A 12561-nucleotide genomic window follows, 5' to 3' on the forward strand; every position below is an offset into this window, starting at 1 on the left:
TTGAAGGGTATTTTGCGTTGCATGTGTCATGACCAACCACACATGTGGAGTAAATGGCTTGCTTTGGCGGAGTATTGGTACAATACCAATTATCACACATCTAGCCAAATGACACTTTTTGAAATTGTGTATGGTCAAGCACCTAAAGTTCACTTGCGTTACTTGCCAAGGGAATCGAAGGTTGTTGTGGTTGCAAGGTCCTTGCAGGAGAGGGAGAACATGTTGATGCTACTTAAATTTCATCTTTAACGAGCACAACATCGTATGAAGCAGATGGCGGATCAAAGTCGCACTGAACGAGAGTTTTCAGTTGGTGATTTTGTATATGTGAAGCTGCAACCATATCGACAGAATTCGGTGGTTATGAAGGTGAATCAGAAGTTATCTCTGAAGTACTATGGCCCATATAAGATCTTGGACAAATGTGGTGTCGTGGCTTACCGTTTGGAGTTACCTTCATCTTCTCAAATCCATCATGTTTTCCATGTTTCGCAGCTCAGGGTATTAGTCGGTAATGTTTCTACTACAACTCAATTACCTACTGTTATGTCTGATGTGTTCAGGAAGGAGCCAGCAAAGATCCTTGAGAGGAAGATGGTGAATCGCCAGGGTCGTGATGTGACTAAGGTGTTGGTTCAGTGGATGAGGGAACCGGAGAAGAGGCAACTTGGGAGTTTCTTTTTGATCCTCAGAGGAGATTCTCGGAGTTTGATGCTTAAACCTTGTGGTCAAAGTTCTACAAAAGGAGGGAGATGTGTTGCAGAACCAGAACCAAGCGTGTGAGCTCTCACGTGTGAGGGAGCAATTGAATAATGACAAATCAGAGGAGGACGTGTGGCAAGTGGAGAAAGGCGTATTCAAATGTGGCCGTTAGAAGATATTTAGCTGGGTTCTTCCTCATTTCTCTTTCATATTGAATCATTTGTAAAAAAATCTCTAAAAACTAAAAACACTCTTTGTTCTTTGGCTAGGTTTCTCTCATCTCGAGAGCTGGCTAATTCAATTATGTGTTTTTTGTGAACATTGGATTGATTGTTCGTTGTGTGGTATTGAATTGAAGAAGTTTGTGTTCGATTGTGGAGTTTATTGTATTAGAGGCCCAACACCAAGACAGCCCATTTCGTCTGAGTCATTCAAGGAAATGTGCTGGAGCCAACTCATTGTTTCCTTGTTAATGAAACTATGTGTTCTGTAATCTGCAAGTGATGTTCGAACAAAAGAGGAAAAAGCAAGGGACAAAACGCAGTGAGTGGGTGAGTGGGAAGGGAGAGTTTTGAATGCGTGTAGGGTTTGAGTTGTGAGTGTAAAATCTCTATGTAGAAGCCAATTATATAAGCTTGATTCTAGTGGATTCCGGGACAGATGTTTCCCGGAGTGAGTAGGGTTTCCTATAAGAGTTTCTTTGGAGTATCTTATAGGTTCTCAAATGAGAACCGATCTATGTTCTCTTCGTTCTTTTCTTTTTAAAATTTTTTTAGATACCTTCTATAATGTAACCGATGGAGGTGTTATAAGAAACTACTAGAGAGCGGTAGAAAGAACACAAAGAATTAGATAATTTCATTTATAATATCATGTTATTTTTGAAATTAACTTTTAGTAATGTTAAACATATCTTTTAATTAATTATTTACATAATTTAAATAGTTCAAAACCTAAATGGAAAATAACTCAATTTTACTAACCAAAAAATCCACAAAGGGAGAAGGGAGAGATTTGTGATTTGCAAATAACACAAATTCAACCGGACGCCGTCGGATGAAAACAGAGAAACAAAGGACATGGATTAGCAGAGAGAGACGTGAGCAGAGGTGAGAGGACTATGATGCTCCTTGGTGGAAATGATGTGAAGAAAAGAGTAAATCGTGATAGAGAGGAGAGAGAAAGACACAGTGGAGTGGTGAAAACCAATGGTGGGTCTGGGGACTCATGTTGTTGTTGTAGCAAGTCTTGATTGTGGTGGAGGAGCCAAGACAGGTCAGATCTGGGAAGGTAAAAGGGGAGAAGATAAATAAAGTGTAAAGAAAGATGGAGATAAAGGATGTTTAGAAGGACCCAATTTTGGGGGCTCTACGGCAACGTATCTGACGTCTTTTGGGGAAAGTAAAGATACCTACGTGATATCCAACAAGCCAATAGTCCTTACTAAGTGACAGAGCTTCAATAGGACTTAAACTCAACGAGTTATGTGTGCTACTTCCTAGCCAAGTAGTTGCTGGAAAGTGGTGTAATTTATGCTAAGTAAAGAATATGAACAGTTCGTAGATGGGTTATCGAGGGCATCTTTTGGAGGTCTTAGTGATGTCCGATTGAGCTGAAAATTTGTGGAGAGACTCGTGGTAGTACATGCTCCATAATCAACGGTGGAATTGCACGAGTTTGGTTTGAGCTTAAACCTTGCAGGAGTTTCCATGGCTTATGAAAATAGGTATTTTTTTTTTGTTATTTATCATATATATATTAATACCAACAACAGTCTATATAAAATAATAAATTAAATAATTCTATACTATTTTATTTTTTTCTTATTAATTTTATAAAAAAACAAAAATGATGCTTAAATTATAAACAAAAGAATATTTTTGTCAAGAATATGAAAAAAAAAGTTATAATACTTTTGTATATTATCTAAAACTTTTGCATATTATAATACTTTTGCATATCATCTATCCGTATATAGCTATTTATATGATTTTTAAGTTTAAAACTTTTTAAAAACAATCCATAAAAAGATATCCGCGCGTAGCGTATGGTAGATTCAAAACTTAGTTATTATTACTAGTCAAAGTTATGATTGTGTTGACATTTACTCTAGCGAACATAGAAACAAATTACAAATATTTGGGAAAAAAAACAAATTGACTTGAATTTCTCTTATATTTCTATTATTTTTTTGAATTTTAAAATAAAAATAAGGCATGTTTTGGTCAAAGTTTTCACTAAAAATTATTGTTTGACTGAGTTAAACATACATAATATAATACTAATAATATTAGGTAGCTAAGAGACTTACTACTTTTAATATTACACTATAGGTATCCTTTCGAAACTATAAATACACACACAAAAAGAGGGAGAAGGAGAAACAAAAACATTAGCTCTCCAACAATTCAACGAGGAAGCAACTTTCAAAAATAAGAAGAAAGGATTCATGATGAAAGCAACCTTTATTAGAGTTTTTTTCATTAACCCTTTCTTTCTTTTTTTGTGAGTATCGATCTCGTAATCCTGTAGTATGATATTTCAAATCATATGTCATCGTGTATGCTTCGAGCTATAGCATGGTAATGATTTTTGTTTGTCACACCTGTTATTCTATTCATGCCTATTTTGAAGGAAAAAAAAATCTGTAATTTTTGAATATGGGGTTAAATAATATATATCGGATGTAAGAACAATACTAGCCTTCTGAAGAAGTGTTATTATCCAATTTGTAATTACCCATTTTAAGTTATTCATATACATTTTGCTTACTCTTATCCTGTATTTTTAAATTATAAGTTCTTTTAAAGCGTTCTTTGGTATGTATCACTTGTTAAATTTTGGAGTTCAATGGAAACTTCTAGAATGATAGGATAAGGATAGTACAGCAAAAATTTGGAATCTTCATCTAAATTATTTGCTTGCAGCTTTCTGTGTGATCTCCAAAGTAAAAGTTTAAAGAAAAATTACACACATCAGAATTTAAAGGTTGATGCGTGTTTTGAAGGAGTGGAGAACAATCCTAGTGGAATTTGCTGGGATTCTACCTAATTTTAAGGATTTGAGTTCAGATTGATATTTACATAACTTCCCTCCTACGTGGATTAAGAAGTGAGTGACTCTCCGCAATTTTTGAATGTACAAGCAGTCCGGAAACTTGACAGAGACCGTCTGAACCAGGGTAACATCTCCAGGTAACAGCTCCACTCCGGCTGTAGAAAAAAGTATGAGCTCCACGAGAGAAGACCAGGGAGAGAAGGCTATATAGAGTGACGGAGATATCGTTCCAACAGATTATAAGTTGAAGAAATGAACATTCATCATCTTTTAGGGATATCTTTTTTATGTTTTACAACAGTAACAACAACAAAAACACAGTAAGTGGTATTGCGATGATCGATGGCTTTAGCTATGGGAAGGTTTTGCGTCGCCAATTTGTTCTACCATGTTTTCGACCTTCTGCTTCCGATTGTAGAAGCTAGTTATCTTCTTATCCAGTTTGTAGTATGCCTCCATTCTCTTTAATGGTTTCAGGCTTAGATCAATGAAGTGTACCTACATTTCCCAGTCCAAATATCTTTACATATATAAAAAATAAAAAACAGATTTTATGGTTCCTGAAAACTCAAACTGTTTTCTAATGAATCTCTTTTCTCATCAGGACTACAAATTCAACAATCACACCATGATCTCAGCAGATAGTTCTAATATTTCTTTCACCATAAAAGATAAGAATATGTTAAAATTAATGATACCTTGTAATCGAAAGTTTGATTGGTCGATTGTAGAGAAATGTAATCACAACAAGGTGCTGGGTCCCAAGCGTTTCTTGATTGAAAACTGATCATAAGACTACAGTCTTTGGCAGTTGCAGCAATTAGATACTCCTTCACGATCTTCAAGCTCTCATCTAAAGGTAAACCATGTAGAGACGATTTCGCCTCCAATGGCGTACCTTCTATACAGATAGGGCAAGGCTGGTTGATAATATCGTAATACGAATGAATCGCTCCTTCAATGTCTAATATGTCTAGCTTCTGGATTTCAAGAAGTCTATTGAGCACTCCTGAGCCACAGACAGCGTCAGATACTAGTTGTAGAAAGGACTTCGTCCTATGGCCATCTTCTGATTCAATAAAGCCTTTGAGAGCATCCTCAAAGGCATACCCGATTTCGGGGCTGGTTCTCCCGGTGCTTTCACCGGAACCCCCTAATATGAGAGAACCATTCAAGAATACACGGAAATTGTTTTGGGGAGTAGAATATAAGGCTTTTATAGCTTCCAAAACTCTCTCTTTGGATCCAGAGAAGAGATCAAGAGGATCATATTCGCNCAACAATGGCATACTTTTTATAAGACTTTTGAGCAAACCACAATCTATAGACCTCTTCCACAAAAGAAAGTTCCATTAAGATTGTAAACTACATATGATTTGCCTTACCTCGTTATATTCCAACTTCAAAATTTGATGCATTTTGAAGCGGCTTACGCTTGTTTTGAGCATGTTTTCTTTACCTATGAACCTTGAGGTTGGAAGAAATCCGCATTTGGGCTACTTCAGGGAATTAAGGACAGCGAGTTTAGGTCAAGGATGGGAAATACAAGGACCAGCGAATAGGAAAAAAAAAGAAGAGGATTTATCAAACCTTGATTTCAACACTAATGCAGTCACCACTGCTAGAAATCCCTGACACAGATCAACTGATAGTTACGACTAATTTACGTGATCACAACAAAAAACTCAACACAGATATGATTCTCTAAACAAAACTGATTTCTGATTATAAAATGGTTACCTTGAGAAAAAAGTGAATGATCATTCAAAATAAGGGCAGAATCATGACTAGTATCAACATTGGCTGCATTAACACGCCATAGCGGACGCTGCTTAGTTACTTTCTTATCAACACACTCAAGAAATTCCTTAGACACAGATACACGTACCTGGTAGACAAAAAAAACACCACAATACTCCAATCATCAGCTTACTAAGAAGCCATTGGTGTCCAAACTAAACCAACAAAGACAAATTGATAATTAAAACTTACTCCCGCATCGACATGTTTAGTACCCAAGAGTGGGATGATCACATGCTTAACATATCTTTGCTCAAGAACTTCCTTGTTTGGAGATGAAATAATCTCCTTGTGTTCTCTCCACAGAAGTTGCTCATCACTTGTTAAAACCGAAACAACGCCGTTTGCACTCTTTGTTGCTTTATCATTCCTCCGAGCCTTCTGTATACGGATCACTTTCCCCACCTAATATAAAAGTTTAGAGATTAAGATAACAGAATGACAATCATAATCAAACTAAAACAAACCAAATCAATCCTGTACATGACGTTTTTACATTATTTGGAAAATTGTGTGATTCTCTATACAAATTAACTCAGTTCAACAGCCAAAACATTTCTATCGCCTATCACATTTGCAAACCTAATTCTGATTCTGATTCTGATTCTGATTTATCATCATCCTCGAGCCACTAAAATAGAATCTGAAGAATCTAAGCAAAACTCGTAAAGCAAAAAAGAGAAAAAAAAGTTCAATGACGGCGAGAATCTGAACTACTTTTTTTTTTTTGACTACGAAATCAAAATTCACCAAAAGCTTGCTTTTTAACTTTTACAGGATTCAAAAATAAAAACGAAGAGAGATCGAAGAAGAAGAACTAACAAAAGGTGGAGATGATCCAGCGTAAGCAAGTACGAGATTAGCACCGCCTTCGCCTCTATAAATCCAATCACATGCATCCTTCTCCTCCAAAACCATCTCCATCAGATTCGATTTTTGAAGCGATCGAGATCAAATCGATGCACACCACGCAACAATGCAAATCGATCGAGAACGAAAGCAAGGAGAGCTTTTGAAAAAAGTTTCGACTACATCAAATTGGGTTTACTTCCTTTGTCTTGTGTTAAGGCTTTGGAGAGTCAAATTGTGAGCTGACCTTCTCTGTGATACAAATTGAAAGAGAAGCGTATGTGAAATGTATTCTCTCTGTGTATAGAATCCACGTGGATGCTGTAACCTCCACGTTTTATCTTTTACTTTATGAGACACACTGTATCCTTCTTTTTCTTTTCTTTTTTTTTTTTTTTTAACCACACACTGTATCCCTCTAAATTTTGCAAAAACTTGTAAAATTGCTACAAGTAAGTATATAAAATAAAGAAATTATTAGAAATACTCAGATACTTTTTTCCAAAATATCCTATACATATATATATATATATATGTCTTCAATTGAATTTTTCAGGTTCCTATTTCTTTTTTTTTTTAGATTTTTAAAAATATATTAAAATTAAACAAAAATTTATTTGGGTCTGTTGGAGTTTTTAAAAAATGGTTCAGTTTGTATTATATTCAATATGGATTTAGGTAAAATGTACTTAACCAAATTGTGTCAGCATCATAATTTTATTATAGTTAAAAATGTATTTTGTACATATTCAACTATAGTTTAAGTCATTTTGTTTTATTTGGTATATTCGGTTTGGTTATAAAAATTAGGATTAGAGTTGGGTTTGGTTCAGTTTATTTAGTATAAAGTTTACGTATCATTATGATATATTTTATATATTAAAGAGTGTTCAAAAAACCGCTAGGCACTAAGCCACTAACTAGGTGGTGACCCAGCACCAAATACCTAAAATACTTAATCGGGAATCTGTATGATTTTAAACGGTTTAAATGTTTGCACCATAAATCATTATCTACATAATATTAGAAATGGAAAGTATACAAATTATGTATAAGAATAATAAAAATATTCAATTAGAAACAAAAATATCATTTTTTAATTCAAAAGTTTGGAATCAGAATAAATTGTCTTTGGAAGAAAAAACTTTAACATAACATGTATATACCTTTCTGGGTTAAAAACTTTGATATATATGCTTATATTTATTTGTATATACATAACTCATACGTAAGTATATTTTTAAATAATGATATATATTGTATACGTGTCTGAATATTATTAAATTATTGACTCATAGTTAGATAATTTACTTTGATTTTCGAACTGTGTTTAAATCTTATTTTCTAAACCTTATTGTCAAAGTTACCCACTAACAAGATCGTAACGTGTGTTAATTGTATCATTCAGATATTGACAAACGTTAATTCTAAATATATTAAATTTTTTTAAAAAATAAAAAATGTAAAAATTCAAAACTTACCATAAAAATGTTTAATATAAAATTAAAATAGAGAAAAGAAAACCTAATTTTATTTAAAATCTTTTAAAGAAAAAAAAAACCTTTGTAAACTTCTAAATGTAAAAAAAAACCATTAACAGTTTTAAAAATATTAAAAGACAATTATAAGAAAATTATAAAATTTAAATAGCTTTAAAATTTTATAAGATCATTATAAGGAAATTATATCTATATCATAAAATTCGAAATTATAATATAGTTTATTTGTTTTAATTTTAAATTTTACAAGAAAAATGATTAATTTTTATATAAGATACAAAAAGGTTGTGAAAATATAAAATTAATTACTGTTTTAAAAAAATGTAAATACTCACCTTTACATAAAAAAAAGATGGTTGAAATAAATAAAAAAACAAAAATTGTAAAAATGTTAATGTATGCGTTTTTGTATGTACAAATGTAAAAATGTAAATACTCACCTTTAATATTAATATTAACGTATGCGTTTTTGTACCTGTAAAAATGTTAAAGTGAAAAGACATATAATAGGCTATTTAATGTGTTCATAAAGACAATTTGTTCGTAGTAGTAAAGGATAAAAAGTATATTTAAATAGTAAAATATATTTGTATGTACAAATATACTTTTAATGGTAATGTATATTTTCTATAATTAAAAGTTTATCTCTTTACTTTTATACATTGTTTTTACTTATGAAAAGAATTAATCTATATATTCTTTGTTAAATTTAATTTTAGTTTAATAAATTTGAACTCATCTACAACTATTTTCTTTAACTAACACTGTATCTATTTACTTTTTTTTTTTCAACCAAACAATAAATTAAAAGGAAATTCATCGATTAGTTGTCCAAGCTGGAGGGAAAGAGTTTNAAAGAAACTTCAGAGATAAGAGAACGTGAAACACGGGCAAGACAATCTGCCTTCGTATTTGACGCACGCGGGATCCAAAAGATATAGAATAGTGGGAAGGACTCCAATGAGTTAAACTCATAGAGCAGGTTGGAGAAGGACGACCAATCTTTAAGGACTGCACAATAGTGAGTAACTCAGCACAATCAGTATCGAAATGTTGACAAGCGATCCCTGCAGCACGTATCCGCTCCATGACCCACAACAACGCTTCTAACTCTCAATGTAGGGGGGAGGGGTTCCGTCTTAGACACTTGTCTCCCAGCAACAAGGTTCGCTCCTCACCAATGCAACACCACCAGCCCAATCATGCACATTGGTTGCTTTCCAAGAACCATCAATCTGACAACCAGGTGAAGAAACCTGGACATCCAAAGACGGAGTTGGAGCTGACACGACCGCCGTAAAAGAGAGCGCCTCTTCCATGGTTAACTTATCGCCCAAAGTCTGAGCAATTATATTATTCGCCTCGATCTCTCAACCTTGAAATTTTTTTTTATTTATGACCTTCCAGATTGCGCATAAAACCTATGGTAATTGAAGAAGTTGATCAGGATCACCATGTTGAGAGGCACCCCTCCAGAAAACAAATCCAAATTCGAGTACACCGACTCATATGCAAAAGCCTCTGACGAGACCAGAGTCGGAGATAAATCTCAAACTTCACAAGAGCGAGAGCATTCAAAGAAAATATGATTAATAGTCTCAACCGCAGAGTCGCACCTTTTACACCAAATATCATATTGGACAATTCTGTGTATCAATTTATTTTTATAGATAGTTTTTTTTTTACTAAAAATATTTATTTTAGATTATATATTAAATTTAATTTTATTTTAACAACTCTAAACCCGCACAAAAATTTATATTTTCTTAATAATAAATTTAGTTTTTTCTGAGATACGATGGTGAGGGCGACGGCGGATCTAGGTTTCTAAATCGTTTCGATTGCTACAGGGTTTGTTCGTTCTTGGAATTTTGAGGTTTCTGGGTACTCTTTCTCTCTTGACTCACTATGTGATGGAAAAGGGAGGAAGGGATTCGGTATTTTTTGTGGAGATCTCTCGCGATTGTCTTGGGGACTTGCCTCTGATTTGGAGGATTGGGTTTATCATAAATGGGCGATTTCATCAGGATTACTATCATTTTTGGATCCCCGGATCTCTGTCTTGATCAGATTTATTTGGGTTGGAGGAACGGATATCGCTGATATCGTCGCTGGTTTATTTGTGGAAGGTGGATCTCTGAATATTTCAATTCGATCGGATTCGATTGATTATTATTTTTGGAGAACACAACTTTGGTTTACTTTTCTGAGAGTTTTGATTGTGATATCGATCCTCTTCTCGATATGGCTGAATAAATGGGATTTCAAGGATTGCTATCAACGGATTTTCACGATTTCGTGTGCAAGGAAAGTTGCGAAGTATAAAAGGGGTCTCTTCTCATCGTTTATTTCTCATCACAGCTTGTTTGTTTTTCAGTCTCTTGGCTTCTTTTGCAATTTTTTCCTATCCCTTTGTTCTGTCTTGTTACTTTTGAGTATGTCGCAAAGCGGTCTGTTGGGTAAGAATGGGTCGGGGAAGAAGGCTGATGGTTTGACTCCCAAGAGGAAGATCAAAATACCATACTTCGATAACTCAAATATGATCAAGGGGTATTCCAAGACGGTGGTGGGTCGATGCATGAATCCACGGTTGCAAAACATGAAGTCTCTTCTGTTTATGCTTCCTCGGATCTAGCATCTGGACGGGAAGGTTGTGGGAGCCGACTTAGGCCTCGGGAAGTTCCAATTTGACTTTGACAATGAGAGGATATCATGGAGGTTCTTCAGATGGAGCCGTTTCACTTTGATCGGTGGATGCTGTCCATGGTACGATGGAGCCCAACGGTTGATCCGGATTACCCTTCGGACATAACTTTCTGGGTCAGAGTGATTGGGGTTCCGTTCCAATTCTGGGCTGAACCTACTTTCCGGAGCATCGGGGAGGATCTGGGTCGGGTTTGAGCAGTTGATATCAATGGAGGAAGAGTCTGGGTTATAGTTAATGGGCTCAAGCCATTATGTTTTGACACGGTGATAGAGTTTTATAATGGTGAGGAGACTGTTGTTACTTTGTGGTTTGAGAGGCTCTATGGCTTCTGCAAACGGTGTTTCAGTATGTGTCATGCTACTGACCATTGCCCGCTGCTGGGACCATGAAAGCCTGCTCATACCACTGCTGTTCCTATGGAGGAGGAGGTAACCAGACCTCTTCAAAGCTACAAGGGAGCGGTTATAAGTGATCGACAAAAAGGCAAAGAGAAGATGAGTGAGGGTTCAGGCATGGCTCACAAATCTGAGCGTCCGCGAACAAATAAAGGCAGAAATGCTTCAGGAGTTAAGGTTCGATCTGGTGGTGACTTTGGTGAGCCTTTTACTAAGCTAAAGAGTGGTCTGAGTTATGTTCAAGTTAATGATAATCGTCATATGGCTCGCGTTGTTGCTGATGTTCTAGCATCAGTGGCGGTCCCGACTGATCAACAGGAGCAAGGTCAACCTCTGGGTCCTAGTGACCAGAGTTTGCTAGTGCAGGAGGTTGGTGGTCGCATCCCTCCCCCAAAGAGGGTTCTTAGACCTCTTTTCCAAGAAACCACTTTGGGTGTGGAAGGGGACCAGGCTCCGGTTGTGCGGTCTGAACAAGGTAGTGAGGCTGTTGTTGGGTCCGGGGAAGGACAGACTGAGGCAGACGGCTCTGATCCGACAGCTATAAGGTTCGCTCCTGTTGTGCCTTTTGTAGTTCAAGAGTTAATTGGGGTGCAAAATAGTGGTTCGGAAAAAGTGGTTGCGGAAGGGATGGAGCTGAGTCATGAGGTCATTCCTTTAGCAGTGGTAGCTGCTGATGGACATGTCGATCAAGTGGCAATTCCGATAGGAAGTGAAACTTCAGATTCACCATTCTTAAAGGATGTTTGTCTGGGTAGTGAGGGATCGGAGATACATGTGGATGGTCCTGCTTCAGATTCAGCAGTTTTAGGAGGGGACTTAGCTAATGGAGGGGAGGATCCTATGGATACATCGGTTCCTACTGAAGCCTCATCCTCCTCTAATCAGGTTATGGATAAGGGTCGTAAACCAAAAGCCTCTATGGCCTTTCAAGGGGCTGCTTCTTAGAAGCTGAATGTCTATTTACGCGCAACACCGAAGAAACGCCCTGCACCTAGGTCTAACGATTTGGGTGATGAGGGGCCTAACCCGAAGAACTAGGGACGGGAGAAGGGAGCACCTATTGCATCTAAGCCACCTAAACCACAAAATAATAAATGAGGATCTTAAGCTGGAATTGTCAAGGATTCGGGAATAAAGCGACTATTGGGTATCTCATGGACTTATGGGGGAAGCATCAACCAAAGTTTTTGTTTCTTGCATAAACAAGACAATCTTTTTCTTTATTAGAATCTTTTGTTGGTCATTTTTGTAATTCTGATTTAAAAACGGTTGAACCGATTGGTTTTAGTGGGGATCTTGCACTTTTTTACAATAATAATAATAATAATAAAATTAGTAATGTTTCAATATTATTTGAATCCAACAGACTTATTGATGTGGAATTGGTATACAAAGGGAAATTAATTTATCTTACTTTTGTCTACGGTGATCCGGTTCCAAAAAATCAGGAGTTGGTTTAGGAACGATTAACACGGATTGGTTTAAATAGAGACTCACCTTGGTTTTTAATTGGGGATTTTAATGAGTTGAAAGGCAATCATGAGAAGAGAGG

General features: G+C 35.9%; 1 protein-coding gene across 1 annotated transcript; it reads right to left on the minus strand.

Moving 5' to 3' along the window:
* Nucleotides 3982-6696, minus strand: LOC104760678 (inositol-pentakisphosphate 2-kinase-like). Its single transcript, XM_010483638.2, has 7 exons — nucleotides 6382-6696; nucleotides 5752-5964; nucleotides 5500-5647; nucleotides 5350-5390; nucleotides 5140-5255; nucleotides 4458-5049; nucleotides 3982-4257 (listed from the first exon to the last, which is right to left on the minus strand). Exons 1-7 carry the CDS (start codon nucleotides 6481-6483, stop codon nucleotides 4108-4110), a joined length of 1362 nt encoding a protein of 453 aa, XP_010481940.1. The 5' UTR covers nucleotides 6484-6696; the 3' UTR covers nucleotides 3982-4107.

Source organism: Camelina sativa, chromosome 18 (assembly GCF_000633955.1).
Source record: "Camelina sativa cultivar DH55 chromosome 18, Cs, whole genome shotgun sequence".
NCBI lineage: Eukaryota > Viridiplantae > Streptophyta > Magnoliopsida > Brassicales > Brassicaceae > Camelina > Camelina sativa.